At 54.0% G+C, this 18,492-nt stretch overlaps 4 protein-coding genes across 4 annotated transcripts; 2 read left to right on the top strand and 2 right to left on the bottom strand.

The window, feature by feature from the left end:
• Nucleotides 1-1,165: 1,165 nt before the first annotated feature.
• On the top strand, nucleotides 1,166-3,994 carry MRS44_012602 (uncharacterized protein; the record flags this gene model as incomplete). The annotated part of the gene is made up of 1 exon (XM_046270920.2): nucleotides 1,166-3,994. The coding sequence occupies one exon, from the start codon at nucleotides 1,166-1,168 to the stop codon at nucleotides 3,992-3,994; it is 2,829 nt and encodes a 942-aa protein (XP_046132946.2).
• Nucleotides 3,995-4,680: 686 nt separating this feature from the next.
• Nucleotides 4,681-6,735, bottom strand: MRS44_012601 (uncharacterized protein; the record flags this gene model as incomplete). Its single annotated transcript, XM_046272104.2, has 2 exons — nucleotides 4,681-5,669; nucleotides 5,721-6,735. The coding sequence occupies 2 exons, from the start codon at nucleotides 6,733-6,735 to the stop codon at nucleotides 4,681-4,683; spliced, it is 2,004 nt and encodes a 667-aa protein (XP_046132947.1).
• A 441-nt stretch (nucleotides 6,736-7,176) lies between these two features.
• On the top strand, nucleotides 7,177-13,091 carry MRS44_012600 (uncharacterized protein; the record flags this gene model as incomplete). Its single annotated transcript, XM_046276100.2, has 4 exons — nucleotides 7,177-7,193; nucleotides 7,252-8,457; nucleotides 8,714-10,818; nucleotides 11,056-13,091. The coding sequence occupies 4 exons, from the start codon at nucleotides 7,177-7,179 to the stop codon at nucleotides 13,089-13,091; spliced, it is 5,364 nt and encodes a 1,787-aa protein (XP_046132949.2).
• Nucleotides 13,092-13,667: 576 nt separating this feature from the next.
• MRS44_012599 (uncharacterized protein) lies at nucleotides 13,668-17,167 on the bottom strand (the record flags this gene model as incomplete). The annotated part of the gene is made up of 6 exons (XM_065618854.1): nucleotides 13,668-13,973; nucleotides 14,021-14,463; nucleotides 14,514-14,768; nucleotides 14,829-15,318; nucleotides 15,887-16,058; nucleotides 16,161-17,167. The coding sequence occupies 6 exons, from the start codon at nucleotides 17,165-17,167 to the stop codon at nucleotides 13,668-13,670; spliced, it is 2,673 nt and encodes an 890-aa protein (XP_065474926.1).
• Between the last annotated feature and the right edge of the window lie 1,325 nt (nucleotides 17,168-18,492).

The following is an 18,492-nucleotide window of genomic DNA, read 5'->3' as shown; positions in this document are numbered from 1 at the left end:
ACGACTATGCTTGCTTTTCTTTTCCTGCTCTTTGTTTGCATCCTGTACATCGTCCGCCAATTGTCGTTCCTTCTATCGCTGCCTGCTCACCTTCCCTGAGAGCTCCCTCTATCCCTTCACCATCGACGCCTAGCAAAGTGGTCACAGCTTCAAGCTCTCTCTCTACTCACGTCCCCTATTCGCCAACTTGACTCCATCAACTGCGCGCTGCACATCATCCTGCAGCCTCACTCGTTTGCCTTTCGGAATCCGCCGCTTCAATCCACTTTTTCGAAGGGTCCCTTTTTTTTTCTAATTCCGACAGTTGAGCCGTCGTCACCTGAGGGCTCACAAAGACGGAATACACTGACCAAAACAACCTCAATCTCCTCAAGAGCTACCTCTTTGGACCGGGGCCGCACGGGACTCTGGTATCAATTTGGATGAGTCGACCGATCTACGTGTAACTGTAGCTGCCTCTCTTTCGTCACACGAACCACGACCCACGACCCACGAACCTTCTCTTGTCGCGAGTTGACTGGCTTGGACTGGGGGGCGCCGCTAATTCCCACGGTAAACCTCCATTCGCACAGCCGAAGTGCCAACGAAGGACCGCAAAACGCGACCGCGACGTGGCCCTTGCCGCCCACACAACTTTCAGCCTTTTCTTTACCGCCCGCCACCCGCTGGCGATTGCTTCGCCTCTGGGTTACTTTGCTTACCTCAATCACCTTTGTCGAGAGTTCCTCCTCTCGCTTCTTCACTCCTTTCGGCCTTGCTCGCCTGTCTCGGCTTTGCTTTTTCCGGCCAAGGGCGGGTTGGTTTGTAAGACCAGCCGCAGACCGAGACTTCATCGCTCAGTCCCCCTCTTCATCCGTGGATCCCAACATCCATTTGTCTTTTTTTCTGCCTGACGCCAGCAGTCCCATCTCTCATCTCCTTGCATCCTTTGTCTCTCGTTCTTAATCAGTCACCCAAACGAACGCGGTCGCCAAAGAAGCAGCCAGAACATCCAGAAAGGCCCCATCGACGACGTAACCCCCCGGCGCGTCTTTGTTCGACATGGGCATCAAAAACGTCGCTCGCGCCCTCCCCGTCGACCTGTCTTCAGGCTCCTAGAAAGACAGACCATGATTCTTCGGTCCATTGCCTCATCGCGAGTCTCCGTCTGTGCTAGACAACAACCATGAGCGATCCGCCCACGCAAGTCATCCGGCATGCGCGGCATCCCACCGCTACCTCGCCGCCCCCTAAGAATCGCCTCACCGATGATATTCTGGCCAATCTGGGCCCGCGCACCGTCGTCGATGCCCTCAACACCGCTACCGGTGCCCTTCGGGCATGTCTGACGAATTCCTCGTCCACAGAGCGCGACTTTCTCTTGCGCACAGCTTCTGCGTCCAAAGCCATCTGGACGTGGGTCGACGAGTTGCAAAATTGGCCCTGGCCCACCGAATCTAGCTCTGCTGGGTTCGAGATGCCCAGCGAGAAGGAGCGCAAGAGGAAATCCATGCAGCTTACAGTACCTGATGGGGATAACGACGGTTATATGGGTAGCTTACTGGCTCGAGAGGTTACCCAATACGAGCGGAGGCTGGTTGAGATCCAGCGCGATCTGGACGATCTCGAAATCGAGGATATCAAGGCGCATGTCCTCAACAACCACATCCTACCGCTTTCCAGGCCGGGCACACCCCTCACCGAGTTCACCAGGGTCGGGCAGCTGTCCAGTTCCAGTTATAACCGCATGGAGGATCTCACCGCTGTTATTACCGCCATTGTCGTCCAGGCTCTGCCCAATTTGGCCAAAGTGACTCGGTTGTTGCATTCCTGGGGCTTGCGGCTCACAGTCCTTCGCCAGGTTCCCCCTTTGTTAATCGCCATTGAGGATGCTGAAGTTGCTCTCAAGTCGGGATGGAACGCTATTTCGTTGCCCTCGACTCAGACACCGCAGACCTATAACAAGGTCTCTCCACGAGAACCGACATTAACAAGGAATAATTTCGAGGTCATGAAGGGGATGCTGGAGAAACAGATTTCACGCCCAGGCCGTTCTCTCGATTACATGCTCGATTGCTTGGAAGGATTGGTCGATACGCTCCCAGACGACTGGCTGGATCGCATGACTGCTGTGGAACAGGGCTACGTTGAATGGGTTACAGTCTGCGAGAGGAAGGTTAGGGAGACTGAATGGGCTGCCGCCTCGGCTCGGCTGCAACCACCTCGATCCCCTTCGCCACTGAAGAAACTTGTCGACGTCGACGAATCTACCGTTTACGGCGAAACCTTGGTTGCCGACGACTCTTCTAGCGATGCAGAGAGCACCGCAGACGCCAACGAGGGCCTCGCGCCCATTCCACTGCTATTGCCGCGCAAGAACGGAACAGTGGCTGAACCCCAAAAGTCCAGAATGGCCTCTGGTGCATCCGAGGCCGAGACAGTTGTGCCAGACTCCATCACGAAGGATGTGTCATCAGAGAGCGACCCTGATAGTCCTTCTTTCAACATCACCGGCGAGTTTGCAGAGCCAAGTCAAGATTTGACTGGAACCTTTGATGGTACGAGGGAGATGTCATCTCCCTTGGGGGCAGCTCAACCTCCCACACCGACTACTGAGCATAACTTTAGCTCTTCGTTGGTCCATACCCCCGAAACACCCAACCGTCACTTCCCCCAGGATTTCGACCTCGATGAGTCCCCGGATCTGCCACCTCTTCGCCCTATCCCTTTCGCCAGGCCAAGGAGCGGTATTGCTCGAGACCTTACAGTCACTCGCCGGTCGTCAAGCCATTTCGATGGCTTGTCCAGTGACCCCCCTGAAATATCCGCTTCTCCCGATCTTCCTCGTACTCGAATTCGGGAGGCCGAGTACATTCAAGCTAGCCCACCTAGCTCTCCGCCTATGGGAGTAGCTGATTCGCGTGAATCGTCTATGCCTCCCTTTGGCAGTCCTCTGTTGGGACCCAACCGGAGTATCGACGACCTCAACCTGTCCATTAATGCGATCGATGACTCGTTTACCGATGACTTTGACGACGAAATTTCCATCTACGAGTATACAGGTCCTTTCGATCGTCGAGGGAGCACAGGCGACCAGCAACTGCAACAACAGATCAGCCAAATCATTGAGTCTATTCCTGCAAAGATTAAGCTATCGACTGAGTTGCCCAAGGTCAACTTGAACCCGCCAGACTTGCAATTACCGCGGGTACGAAAGAGACCCTCTGTAGAGCCATTCCGCAGGAGCGCTTCGAATCTTTCCTCTAGAGCAGGAACACCTTCGTTTACGCTCTCGCCGGCCAAGAATGCGAGGGTCCGGAATCGTGGTCAGCAGGAGATCAAGGTCTACCATCTCTCTCGGTCGACTGGCGAAGCCCCGATCAAGCTATTCATCCGCTGCGTTGGAGAGCAGGGCGAACGTGTCATGGTCCGCGTCGGTGGTGGCTGGGCAGATCTTGGAGAGTACCTCAAGGAGTATGCTAACCATCACAAACGGCGATCCGCCGGCGCGGGCAATGCCAAGGTCGAGGTGCTCCCTGATGTGCCTGTCACCCGAAGATCCAACTTCGGATCGAGTCCAACAAGCCGACCACATTCGGCACTTGAGATGTCACCCATGTCACCTCTCGCTGTCCGTAAGACGCGACGAAGTGTTGGAGCCATGAGTAGTGAGGTCCCGAGGCTCCATCCCAGGACACCAGTCGTGCCACCTGCACAAGGTGAGGATGGTCCATCGTCAGGAGAGTCCAACCGATCGAGATCCAGTTCTCGACTTAGTTGGGGCGAGGACGAAAGCTCTTTCCTGGGACTTGCAGGACCCTCGGGCAAGAAGGTTGAGATGAGCGAGGAGAACAAGGCATGGGTCGAAAGCGTGAAAGAGAAGGTTAGAATTGCAAGCGGCGAACGAAAGATCTCGTCAAGCAGTCAATTTGGTGAGCTGGGTAAAGTAGGCGGCACGAAGCGATTATTCAAAAGAGCCGAAGACCGTCGAGATTCAAGAGGAAACCTTCGATAACATTGGCATTATTACAACCGACACCACACAACAACAACAACAACAACAACAACTACCACCACCACCACCACCACCACCACCAACCAATCACTTACTTATTCTTTAACTTATACCCTCATTTATACCATGGAAGAATCCGGAGATACGCCCCAACGGCATCGAGATACCTCGCTTTGTGGAGTTTAGGAGAACAATGGCAGAACGGCATACAAAGGCATAGCATTTTCATTTTTGTTGTTTTCAACGGCACGGTCTTTTCATCGGGAGGCGAACTGCGGAGCAGTGTAGACAGTCAATACCCAGATTTCCTTTTTTCATTACTCTCTTTTGAACTTCATTATCAACTGTTGGCGAAGTCTTGGGATGCGGCAAGGGTGACATGATTTAGCACGATGGACCTTGGTTAGACATTAGATTGGGGAGATCGACTATGATCATACACGCAGCGCAAACATTGACATTTATTCAAACAAAAGAAAAAATGAATTCATATTCCATAGCTGACCATCATGGTGAGGACATACATGGTGTCGTGTCATGCCGTCTCTGAAACCTATCCCTAGCCAGATCCTTTCAAACCAGACCAACAAATGTTCCCATTTACCCAGCCCTCCTTTTATGCGTCTTTTCCTTTGCCTCTCGTGTTTCATGCTATCCATCATTCATGCCATCTCTATCCGTTACGTCTAATCATCGTCATCGTTGGCCCTCCGAGCGAGACGACGCTTGCCCTTTCCACCCTTGGGGTTTCCCTTGAAATGCTTCTTGCTTGAGGCCATCTGAACCTCCTTGGGGTCGAGACCGTTCTCTAGAGCGACCACGGCGCGAGCCTTGCGGCCTGAGAGATGCTTTCCGGCGAGGGTATCCTCCTTGCCCTGCTCCGAGTATTGGTAGTTGAAGGGCTTGGTGACATGGCCCTTGGAGCCCGAGGGGCCGAAGAAGCCCTTGTCGAGCTGCTTGGACTTGGGACCGGCGGGGATGGGCACATCGGCGGTGGAGGCGAGGTCGATGGAGTCATCGTCCATGGGGATGAAGTGGGAGCTGTTGGATGACTCGGCGACAGAGAGGTGGTCCATGGCGGCAGTGAGGGCAGCACGGCGCTTCTCAGGGAGGTGTTGCTCATCGTAGAGCTCACGGTTGAAGTCGGCCGCGTCCTCGATTCCAGGGGGCGGCGAGACGAAGAGCAGCTTGCCGTTGACGTAGTCCTTGAGGATGTACCGGGCGGCACGGGACTCATCGGGCTGTCCAAGACCCTGAGTTTGGAAACCACGGGCGCGGGCGTATGCTCGGAGGAGCTCAGCGGCGGTTGGGACACCGGTACCGCCCTCCTCGATAGGACGAGTGCGGATTGTGATTCCGTAGATGGCCTCGAGGAAGGGCTGGGGCACACGCAGTGTGACGAGGCCAACAGGGCCCAGGAACTCGCGGAGCTGGTCGATGGGGAGGACGCCGTTGCAGACGAGGTCGGCCTTTGTGGTGGCAAAGTTGGGGAAGACGAGACCGGGGCAATCGCAGAGGATGACTCGGTCGCTCAGGTGGATGGTCTGGAAGTGCTTGGTCTTTCCGGGGGTGGAAGAGACTGAGACCTTCTTTGCGCCGATGAGGGCGTTGATGGTGGATGATTTACCGACGTTGGGGTAACCGACGAGACCGACTTGGAGTTTGTGATCTGCGCCTGTTGAAGAGTGAGTTGAGGGTCTTGTGAAGTTGATAGTGCTTTACTTACCTTCTTCTGTTGGTGCGTGTCTGAGGAAGATGTCTTCCAACTCTTCCACGGTAAGAATCTGGGTATCAACCTCCTCCTCTGTCCTTGTCTCAACCTTTGCCACGGACTCTTCCGTCAGAGGAGCGCCCTCTTGTTGCTTGTCCTCTCCTTTCTCCTCGGTGGCAGGCTCCTCCTCTTCAACCTTGCCAGATGATGAAGGACCAGCCTCCTCCTCTGAGTCGCTCAAGTCCCTCGCCTCGTTCAACTCGTTGGCTAGTTGCGCCGAGAAGAATCGGTATGAGATGCCTGCCGCTCGCAGGTGCTTTGCCCATGCTGTCCTTTGCTTGAGCGTCATCATATCAGCCTTGTTGATGAGGAGCAGATTCTCCTTCTTGGGGTCAACAGCCTTGACATAGTTCTCAAGATCCTCGGATCGGAAGAGCAGGGGATTCCTGGCGTCGACAATCTGGACGATCAAATCTGATCGCTCGATAACTCGCCACAGCTGTCGCCAAACCTCTAGATTTCGCTCAAAGGGTGTCATGAGAAGATCGTTGTTCTCCTGCAACTCGGCCAGACCACGTCTCCAGTTAAGGAAACTCTCTCGCTCTTTAACGTCCAACTCCTCGGGTGTAGTTGTGCTATCCCACTTGGGTCTTCGAGGCACTGTAAGACGAGCCCTGTGCTGCTTGTGCTTTCCAAGAACGGCCCTCTCCTCGTTGGCAGAGAGAAGGTAAGGGTTCCTTTGATCGGTGTGAATAATCTTGACGTTGTTGGTCTTCTCAGCAGTAAAGTCGGTGCCGGCCAGCTCGGCAGTAGCCAGGAACTCGTCGAGAGCACCCTGCTCGGTGACGGATCGCATCTTGACCCAGGCGGCATCCTGCTTCTCGTTGACGAGGTACTGCTCGCCGGTGGCATGGTTTGTCCTGGTGATGGCAGAGGTCCTCTTCCTGTCGCTGCCTTTGCCCTTGCCGAAGCGATCATTCATCAGGGCATTTCCCAAACCCACCGAGGTTTTAGACTTTGCCAGAACCATGATGGCGGCGTTGTCTGGTCAAATCTGGGATATCTTCTGGTGTCTTATGTACGAGGAATCGCTGCTCCAAGGCGCAATATACCTATCGAGGTGTATGTCGCTGTGTAGAGTTGTTGAATGGCTTGAAATGTGAGGGCATGAAGTGAACTGGATGGTTGTGCCCCGCTGAATAATGACTGTCCATGGAGGGGCAAATTTTCAGGGTGTCCGTGCAATCGCTCTGGTCACACTGTACATAACACGCATAGTCTCACACAGAAGACAGTGCTAACGAAAGGATTACTGTGTATTGCCGATAAGGATTTTTTCGTCACCCCGCTAGAATTTCTGCACACCTGGATGAGTGTGATCGCGGCCTAACATCGAATCACTGCCGTCCATTCTTTCTCTCCCTCCAATACCCGCCTCACACCCAAAATCTTGTCGCTCCAAGTCGCCAAGATGCCTCGAAAGTGGATGTAAGTCTAGGCGTCAGAGAGAATTTTTGACATTTTAGTTACTGACCAAATGCTCCAGTGACAAGAAGTCGGCGCAGCACTTCACCCTCGTCCACCGGCCGCAAAATGACCCGCTCATCCACGACGAAAATGCGCCTTCCATGGTGCTCAACCCTACTCAGACCAAGAAAGGTTCTTCAAAGTCGAAAGATCTAGACGATTTGGCCTCTGAGCTGGGCTACGAGGCCGAGAACATCCGCGCAAACGAAGGCGAGGCTGCCAGCTATGGCGTCTACTACGATGATACCGAGTATGATTACATGCAGCATCTGCGCGACCTGAACACCGGAGGAGGCGAGGTTGTATTTGTCGAGTCAACTGCGACAGCCAACAAGGGCAAGGGAAAGCAGAAGCAGTCGCTTGAGGATGCGCTCAAGAAGCTGGACATTGAGCAAGAGGCCGGCGATATTCTCGATGAGGACATGCTGCCTTCAAAGAACCTCACTAGGGTCACATATGAAGCCCAGCAAGATATCCCAGACTCCATCAAGGGCTTCCAGCCGGATATGGACCCACGACTACGAGAGGTTCTCGAGGCTCTAGACGACGAGGCTTATGTGGATGAAGAGGATGACGACCTTTTCCAGCAGCTCGCCAAGGATGGACGAGAACTAGATGACTACGAGTTTGAGGATACACAGTTTGATGAGGACGATGGTTGGGAGTCGGATGCCACAGCAAAGCCCAACAAGGAGTACAAAAACGATGAGGTGCCCCAGCTTGTCAAGGCGCCCACAGAGCACCCGGAAGAGGGCCCTTCACAGGACTGGCTTGAGGATTTCAAGCAGTTCAAGAAAGAGCAGAAGAGCGGCCGCGCACCAGCGGCGCCGTCTGAGCTGCAGTCCAACTGGACCACCACAACAAACGGTGGCCGACGCAAGAAGAGAAAGGGTGCGCTGACCGATGCGTCAAGCTACTCCATGACATCTTCGTCGCTGGTGCGAACTGAGCAAATGACATTGCTGGACGCCAGGTTCGACAAGATTGAGGAGCGGTACAACGAGGACCTTGACGACGACATGCAGTCCATGTCGGCCGTGTCTACCATGTCCACCGTCCAGGGCCCAATCCGCGGCGACTTTGATAATATTATGGATGACTTCCTTGGAAACTTCACCAAGCCAGGAAAGAGGACGTCAAAGAAGACCAAGGCCCAGACAGGACTCGAGCAGCTGGATGAGATTCGAAAGGGGCTGGGTCCTGCTCGGATTCGAGGTCGGATAAGGTGATCTAAGATTAGTGACATTTCGGGCTGAGAATACCAAAAAAGAACTGGGCTAGGGAAAAGGAGTCATTTGGTAGTAATGAACATGAATGAACGTTTCTTTCATTTGAATTTGAGGTCTTTGTTCCCAAATTGTACCTAAAGTGGTAGCCGGTGGCTGGTCCATCACGGTCACGTGCAGGGGTGGATCCCTGAGCTTCCCAGAATAGGAATTAGCTGCCATCCAATCCATCCAAAGAGGCTCAACTTCATTCAGCATCAACATCCGACAATCGCGACTCTTTGTTCCTCGATTTCTACTCCGCACTTTGCGCGCTGAGAATTCTCCCCATGTTCAAACGACTCGCTGGTTGAGTGCGACGACCGTTGCATCATCAACACAAGCACAGATGACTTCCATCTTTGGCCAACCGACGCGGAGCCAGCCTCCAGCGTTCAATCCTTTCGCGACAAACTCGGGGGCCAGAGACAGTTCATTTGGTATTGATGATGCAGGCGACTCGAACCGGTCCAAGCGAAACAAGCGAGCCTTGCGACCTGCCGACAAGAGCGACAACGAGGGCAAGCGAAAGTCGAACAAAGACGCCAACATGAGCGACAGCGGGAAGCAGAAGAAGTGGAAGGGGGAGGAGCAGAAGAGGAAGAACGGCGACGTGAAGAAGAACTTTGAAGGCGTCAAACCCCTCAAGAAGGCGCCCAAGGACGCGCAGACCAACGGATTCAATCCCTTCACGTCGACGCGTGATACTGAATCGCGACCAACCTCGTCCTCGAGCGCCGAATCGCAAACTGACGGAATCCCGAAAGCGTACCACTCGAACGATCCGCAAGCCAGAAAGGTTTACGAGCAGCTTCGAAAAGATAATATCTTTCCTCCGCCGTGGCCGTCGCAGCCCGGGAACCCCAAGAACAAGGCCGAGGTCTCCAAGTTTCGTGAAAAGTACGAGGCCTACCGCAGCAAGGCGCGCGCGTCATTGACAAAGGCTGGCCTGATCGACGATCCGGACAAGCGAAAGACTCTTCAAGATGCCATTGACTTCAAGGGTATTTGCGAGGACATGTGCCCCGAGTACGAAAAGATCCAGCGCATCAACGAAATGGACGTCCATCAACCTGAAAAGAACCCCAGGACGACATTTCCCAACACCCGTCGCATGGTCAAGAAGCTCGCGCGCTCAGCTGCCGGTCAAGAAGCCCCTCTTCCCATGGACGTGCGATCGGTGCCGGCTCTCCGGAGGACGTTGGACTACCTAATTGACGAGCTGTTACGAAACGACGACAACCTACCAGCCATGCACGGCTTTCTCTGGGATCGTACACGAGCAATTCGCCGAGACTTTACCTTTTTCTCATCGCTCAATCCTGAAGAGATGAAAACACAGGTTTACGTACTCGAGAACATTGCGCGATTCCACGTCACAGCACTCCACCTCCTCTCCCAGGAAGGCAATGCACCAGAAGACTTTGTCGAGCAGCAAGAACTTGAGCAACTTGGAAAAGCTCTTCTTTCCCTCCGCGACGCATATGACGACTGTAACGACCAGGGCATCCGGTGCGAGAACGAACCCGAGTTCCGAGCTTACTACCTTATCTTCCACGCCTTTGATTCGAACATTATTGAGACGCTACAGCGACAATGGAAGCCGAACCTGTGGAAAGACTCTGACGCGGTTCGAACGGCGGCCTCACTCGTCGAGGCTCTTCAAAATACCCAAGACTTTCACGGACCGATCAAGGACGCACCTTCAATGGCCGCCTCTGCAGCATACCATTCGTATTTCCGGATAGTCGAAGACCCAAAGGTTTCATACACCATGGCTTGTTTCGCAGAGATCCATTTCCCCCCGCTTCGTCGCTCCATCTTGACGACAATCAAGAAATCGCTAGCCCGGCCTCGAGAGACAGCCAAGGACGTCACAGCCGCCGTCCTCAACAAGTTCCTTCGGTTCGACACTATAGACGAAGCAATTGAGTTTGCAGAGCTTCACGAGTTCGAGTTTGGGAAATGTGAAGACGACCCGTCAGATATCACCCGCCAATATCTCAAACTGGACAACCGCAAACGTCTCCCCCATCACCGTTATCAACACCAGTTCTCTGAGAGTTTGGTAGAGAAGAAGCGCGGCTCCAGGCCTCTACCAGACCTTATTCATCAGACAATACACGAAGACCCTGATGCCCCGAAGCCAACGACTAATGGAGATGGCGAGGGGAGTCTCTTTGTCACGGATGAACCGGAGCCAGCGGCACAGGCACAGCCTGTTGAACCATCAAAACCTAACAGTACGACAACAAACCCCTTCTCCTCTTTTAAGCCGAATGGAGTTTTGGGTAGCAACAATGCTGTTAACGGCAACTCAGGTAAGATCCCATCAACCCTTTTATATAGTTTACACCCAAGATTTTGCATTTCATGGCTCTCCCATTGCATCTTGCACATGCGTGTGAGAGCCCCTACTTGACAGGCATTCCGCCGGAGACTCTAAACGCCATAACCCGCGAGACCATCTCGGGGTGACACGGTTGGCTCGAGACGAACCACTGGAAATCTGGCAAAGAAACGCCTACACCACTGGTTCTGACGTTGTATTCGCTTAGGGACTTTACTCAACGGGAACGCTTCAGCCTCTGCCTCCCCCTTTCAGCAGTCAACGCCTCAGCAAAACCCCTTTGCTCCGACACCAGCACCGGCAGCAGAGCCTGCGAAGCCAGCTGCCAACCCATTTGCAACAGCTACTACCTCGACTCTGCCGTCATTCTTAATCAGCACCCCTGGTAGTACAACACCCAGCTCCCAGGAGCCAGCAGCTGCTACAACAACAGCTACGGCTACGTCAAATCCGTTTGCCCCGTCTACTACACCGTCGACTTCTACTGGTCCCGCTCAGAGCAGCCCATTTGCCTGGCCGCCTACGTCTGAATCTCAAACACCTAAAGCTCCTAGCTTTCCTTCTTTCACACCTCAACCTACCGTACCATCAAATGATGCTCCAACACCTCCAAGCAAGGTGGATAAGCCTGCGAGCCTGCTACCTCAAGCTCCAACAACTCCTGCAGTTGAACCCACAAAGACGACCGATAACAATGCAGTTCCTCCATCCTCTGGCCCAACAGTTGACGCCTTTCAGCATTTGAAACCTACTCCACCTCCGTTGGGCAGCGTGGCTAAACCGATCAGTGGACTTGGCATTGGGACACCACTGCCCTCGGCCGACAAGCAGGATAAGTCAGCATCAAGTGTTCTCAGCTCCAGTCCAGCTATCACATCAACGCCTCAACTGTCGCTTCCCGCCTTTTCGACCCCATCCTATCAGCCTTCACCACTAGGCATCACTCCTTCTCAGCCTACTACTACTTCACCTCCCAAACCAACAAGCCAGACACCACAACCGCCAGCTCTTCCGCCAGCCCCTCCAGCTCCACCACAACCGCCTCGTGATCTCATTGGAGACTTCACGAAGTGGTACGTGCTTGGCGATGAAGGCATGCTTGGAGATTTCCAAGCCTTTATGCTGGACAATATCCTGCAGGGCGTATACCGGAAGTTTGTTAAGGACAAAGAAAGGGAACGACAAAAGGAAGAAGAAGAACAGGCACTTGCCAAGGCAACCGAGTTCCGCAGATACACCCTTTCAGTCAGGTACTTTTACCGCTGGAGGGACACGGCACGCGAGCTACGACTTAGCCAACTTCGTCGCAGCGGCCGAGAGCAAATGAGAGTGTACTACGAAGCACAGCGAGCAGCACAACTCAAGGCTCAAAAGGCCGAGGCTCGACGAGCAGCGCGAGAAAAGGCTGAACTTGCAGAGCTGAACCGGCACCGCCCGGAAGAGCTCATGGATCTCCTCAAGCACAAGAAGCCAGGGAAACGTCGACAGTCGGAGGAGGATGCTCTCCTCGCCAGTGGTGTCTTATCAGGGGTTGGCAACGAGCGGGAGGTCATCGCGCAGATTGTAAATGGACCACCATCTGTGAACGGCACAGTGTCTAGTCAGCAGTCGAAGCTGTCCAGGGCATCTACCACTAAGGGCGGATCCAAGACGCGAGCTCTACGAGAGCAGCTCCTTGGTGATAGGTCCTCCACCTTCCGACGCTCGCTACCTCCATCGATGTCAGGGAACGGATCAAGCCCTGAGCCAAGCAGCCGTGTCAGCAAGGTATCAGAACGCTGGCGCCTCAAGGCCATGGGCATCGTTCAGATGCCAGACGGCACAGCCATGCCAGAGTCACTAGCAAACGAGATTCAGTACGGCAAGAAGAGACACTCAGGAACTGGTACTATGGGGCCACCTAGCAGCAGCTTCATGCGTCGAGCCTCGGTGAGCGACCTCGCCCGTTCCGAAGGGGGGCATCGCCTATCCAGTTCACACGGAGCTATCGACACGACCGAGTTTGACGGCACAGCCGCTAATAACAAACGGAAGCGTGCCGCAGAGGACGATGACGACACACCTCAGCAAGGGGCTTCCAACACACACAAGCGCGTCATGAGCGACGCGCAGAAGCTGATCAGCGAACTTCGCGCTATGAGGGCGGAGATGGAAGAAGGGGCTTCCTGGTTCCACGATCAAAACGAGAGATTACAGAGCGAGATGATTAGCCGCGGCTCGACGCCGTGGGATCAAGGTTCATGACATGTTATAGGGGGAAAGAGGAACAAAAGAATGTGTTTGACGACGGCCGATAATGTAGCCCGGCCTTGATAGTGTCGAGCTCATGGAGATACCCGTGGCATTGGATGGGGAGAGGAATGATCAAGGTTAAACATGTGGATTTGTTTTCTGGCATCTGTATTCTTGACTAGCGACTCATTTGCAGCACGCGTTGTCTTTTTTTTTAAACAGGGGATGAATGAGGGATGGCATGATTACATAGGTTTTGGATGGGGGTCTCACGGAAGGGGAAAATGGTTAAGCAAATATACACAACTGGCATTGAAGCCAGACCACACTCTTGAGTTCGCCAGCTTGCATTTGTGATTGGTTTTTGGTATTATCCAGTATCTTATTCTTACATTTCCAACTGGAGCATAGTTACTGCCTATGTATGCTCGAGATGTCACCACTAACAACGCCAACGCTTAGAAACAAGGGGAATAACGAGATGGCAGCCATGAAACAAAGATCCACCCGATGGGCACCTAGCTAAGAAATCAAAGTAGCCCCGTAAAGATAATTGAGCACCAGAACACCATTGACTTGTCTAATCATTCATTTGGTGGCCTTCTTGGGCGGTGGGTCAAATACAAGCTGAATGTTGCGCGTCTCAACGGGACTCTGAGTAGTTGAGGAGCGTTGCTTCTTGCGAAAACTCCTTCCTGATCCTCCGGCACGTTGCTGCTGCCAGGGGTTGTTACTGTCTTGGCCCAAGCGAGGGGTGGTGATGGTAAAGCCGGGGCTATAAAGAGGAGAGTCCACGTTGGGTGATGTGACAGGGTGACGAGACTGGCCGGCCATCAGCGGCGCAGCAGAGCTGCTTGAGATGGCTGACATCGGCGAGATATCGTCGGCTGGGCTCTGGTGAACGGGTGTATGGACAGGAGGAGGTTGAGAGAGGGGGGAACGAAGGTATCCAGCTTGTGGCCGCCGCGCAGGCTGGTCATAGCATTGCGCGGGTTCCAGAGGGACGATCCGGATGGGGACTTTGCCTCGTCCATGTAGGGCTGACCGACATACTCCTTGTCAATATTGCGGAAGCCCGTCCCCCGGGGTGTCAAGCGGGCCTGGCAGTGGAATGACATGGAGGAGCGGCGGTTAAGGACAGAGCGCTTCTGACGCTTACGGCGCTGCACGAAGACGCAGCCGGCAATGGCGAGTAGGAAGACGAATCCACCAATGGCGATGGCAGCGATGGAGGTGTTGGGGAGCGAGTAGTTATCCCCAGGGGCGACAGGGGCAGATGGGTTGACCATCTCAATGGTCCTCTCACTGAAGACGGTGTCATTGAGGCCGAGGGTGGCGCCAGGTTTGGGTCGCTGCTGACATCCAGCTTCAAGAGCAACCAAGACTGAACTAGGGTTAGATCGCAGGATTCAATAGGGTACAGGATGGACCAACAGTTGGAGATGATGGTGTGTGTGCTATCAGCCTTGACGCAGGCATGACACTTGGCATATGCATCACCCAGCATTGCCTTGCCATCAGTATCGCAGTAGCCATACTGTTTCCTATCATCGTCGGGCTCCGTGATGCCCGCTTTTAGGGCATCCTCAAGAGGGCCGCAGGCCTCAGAGGTAATGCAGGGGCCCGAGCCGACATCTGTAGCGTTGGGGTAGCCAAAGACGCAGTAGTCGAACGAGTAACGCATGTTGTCTAAGAGTTTGCGAGATTAGATGGAAGCTGCATGGAGAAGTGACATGCAGGCTGACTTACACAAGAACCAATCCAGGTCGTTCTCATCTTCACGCTTGAAGGTGCTGTCCTGTAGACAAGCAAGACATCTCTGATACTTTTGGCCTGCAGGCTTGTTCTTGAAGTCGTCGTCATTGCAGACAATGTCATCGCCATTGGTATTGGACGATCTTGGGTCAGAGCGGTCGAGGTCTGCAGAGTCGAGGCAGAAGTGGGCACAGGGCGAGTTGGGGGCGACCTGCAATGCCAGAGCCAGAGCTGAGAACAACAGAGGCAAAAGCATCGTGAGTGATGCGGGCTGATGATGGCGGGCCATTGTTGCGAGATGAAGCTGGGGGCTGTGCAAGTGTTGGTTGTTGAGCCTGATAGGGGCCTCGAGGTCGAAGGATGCGGTCGAGGCCAGGCCGGCTTTTGGACGTCGTGAATGGACGAGAGAAAGACCAGGGACTGAAACAATAGGATCGGTCGAGGTCGAATTGTAGGCCCGAGGAGTGTACCGGCCACTCTTGATCTACAGCACGCTCGTTCCAGTATATACTTGTAGATAGATGTATGCCGTAGCAAGCACAGAGCAACAAACGAGCAACGGGAAGAGCAAATGAAAACGACAAAGCAAACTTGACAAGAAGACGAGCGAGATGCCGAATGTATATCATCATCATCACTGGATGAAAGGACCACAGGGTCTCAGGTCAGGCAGAGCAAGCCACCAATAGCATCAGACCCCAGAGAGTAGAGAAACAATAGTCCACAGGATAAATTGTGACTCTTGCTCTGGCACGGGCAGAGCCGCCATGCTTAGCCGTGTCCATGGGTTGCAATCACGCCCGTTTGCGACGACACAGCCAATGAGAGACTTGAATGGCTGCCGGTGGAAACGGGGACGGGCGCCTAGGTCTGAGAGTGGATGGTGATGGTGATGGTGTTGAGGGCGAGTCTGCACTGGGTGCCTGGGCCCAGGCGGGAAGATGGCCTCGTTTGACCAATCACGTGCCCGGGAGCAGGCGCCTCAGTGTCGCAGAGCGCTTAAGGTTTGCCCTACAGCCAATGGCTCTTCAGCGCCTGGACCCCTACCGTACGGTACCGCTTAGTGCTCCCGTTGCCTGTGCCTGACCGTGCTTTTCAGCGCCTGGGCCGTCTTTGCGTCTGGGCGGTGTCGATGCGTCGACCGTTTGGGTCTTGATGAGATCGCAGGATGCAGGGCCAAGCCCCTTTTTTACCATTTTTGAACATGAAGTCCTTCCATTCGAACTGAATAGGCAAGTACAGCTAATGTTACACCAATTCCAAACGCCTTCCCGTTCTATCCCGTGGTATCTTTTTTCCGTCCCGTCCCATCACATGATCCCATACCCAACTGCATACATGCATCGCTTGCGATCCTCACACCGCGCGTGAAACACCATGAACCCACCGTCCTCGGAACTCGTGCCGCCTCCGGGACCCCGGAGACCCAGCGCCGGCGTCTTGAGGAACGGCGCCGGGCCCCGGACGTACGGCCCGTTGATGTCGTTCTGCGACACGGCATACTTGACGTCGTAGGCGTCGTCAGTGTACATGTGGCTGCTGAAGAAGAGGAGGTAGCCTCCGTCGGGCAGTCGGACGAGGCTGGGCGCTTCGACAAGGGGGCCGTCTTCTTCAGCGATGCGGTCCATGATCGTTACGGGGTCGCCGATGTGTGTTGTGCCGTCCTTGGCTGATACGCGCTGGAGACGGAGGGGAGTAGGATGACCGATTCCGAGAGCGTTGCCGTCGACCTTGTAGATGATATATCGTCGACCCGTTGACTCATCGAAGAAGCCAGTCGGGTCGATAGCTCCGCCTTCGTCTCGAGGGCACACGATGGGCTTGGGGTCCATCGTATAAGGGCCAGTGCTCTTCTTGGAGCGTGCAGCACCAACACAGTGACCTCCTTCAGGAAGTTCTCCTGAAAAGTACATGATGTAAGAGCCATCACTCAGCTGTCGGACATCAGGGGCCCAGTAGTTGCGACCACTCGTCCAGCCATCAGTGGGAAGAGCATCTTGATCCAGGTGAGTCCACTTGCCAAAGGGGTCATCAGCAGTGGCCACCTGAATATGATGTCCGTTGCCGCTAGTTGCAAAGGCGACCCAGCGTCCATCACCATCCCTGAGAATGGACGGGTCGGGAAAGTCAACCCCTATCCTAGGCTCGAGTGTTGCAGTGCCGTCTTGTCTTCGTCTTATATGTTGCTCAGGGGGTGATCCAAGAACAGGAGTAGTTGCATAGTGAAGAGAAGGAATCTTTGTAGGAAGACAAGTGACGGGGTTGAAAAGAGAGAGTAAAAGAGAAAGGGAGAGTATCGTCCTCCAGGGACTAGTTGTTGCAGCAGTAGACATGTTGGGCATCCTGTCTAAGAAGCTCAAACGAGGAGAGAATGTTTTTTCCAGCCAGTGGTGTTATAAAGTCGTTGGGAACGTTTTTGAGCCTCAATCCAGGTTCCTGACAATCTCAGATGTCATGGAGGGTTGATCACTGGAGCTCTGGGTGCCACTAGGTGGTGATCAGCAAGTCTCTGACGTTTTTGTTTGTCTTGTCGTCGTCGTTGACTCTGCTGGGTACACCTAACAACAGTTTGAGAGAAGAAAAAAAGGAATGAAGCAAAAGTTGGAAGTGTGAAGAAAAACTGCTGGTAACCTCCTAGTAGACACACCATCACCACACACTCTCTCTTATCTTTATACCTGTCCAGCTCACACCTCCCATCCAATGGCCCCATCATCTCGCCAAGCCAACACCTCGAACGCTTTCGATATAGCTTCAATGCGTACCGTACCGCTCAGCTCAGCTCGCTTCTCGCAACCCCCCAAGTAGCCTAGCTTGAGTTTATGAGGGTATTTTAAGACCTCTTCGCTTTCCTGCATTGGTTTAATTACACCAAGGGGACAAGGGCAGTGTAGGGACCATGGCCAGCCCGGCGCGTCGGGTGGCTCCAGTCGCGCGTGTCCAAGTAAGCGCTCGACCAGGATGTGCCAGGGCGATTTCATGCTGTGTCATGCCAGGCAGACAGAGAACGGACACTTTCAAAAGATACTGCCATGCAGACAGATCCTTGATTGCCTCTTCTAGCCCTCCTAGTCATCATGTGAAACAGGGGCGATGCAACTCTCGTCTGTCCGTGATTCGCCCAATGTTTCCCACATGTTTCCCACGTTTCGCCCACCTTATCTCTCACCTCTCACCTCTCACCATCTCAGGTTCACACACCTGCAGCTAACGTCTAGTTTCAGTCGCCTGAGCCTCAACAGAGTTCCTCGTATTGTGGAACTTGGACAGCTCAGAGCCCTCCATGGCTCGTAAAATGTCGCTCCTGGTGGAACCCTACGCGCCAGTTTCAGCTTCAATCGATCCATTCATCGTCGTCCCCAGTATAAATGTCATCATCGCCTCAGCGCCAACGCATGCATCGCCCAGACCGTCTCGGCGTTTCAAACCCGTGGATCCTTCGGCTCGGGCTCACATCTATGCCATGGATATCACGGGACAGACTCTAATAGTAGAGCCAGATATGGATGCAGATGCAGAAGAACCAACTCCACCAGATCCTTAGCGACCGAGATATTACATGTTCGCTAACTACTCGCCTCCATCATGCGTGGCAGTGCCTGCGTCCCTAACACTGCCCTCACACAACCACAATCCATCCATCTACAGCAGTACAACA

The sequence above is a fragment of the Fusarium solani genome, assembly GCF_023522795.1.
Source record: "Fusarium solani strain SB1 chromosome Unknown bctg00000008, whole genome shotgun sequence".
NCBI lineage: Eukaryota > Fungi > Ascomycota > Sordariomycetes > Hypocreales > Nectriaceae > Fusarium > Fusarium solani.
Note: the sequence above shows the minus strand (reverse complement) of the source record. Positions and strands in the feature narration are given on the sequence as shown.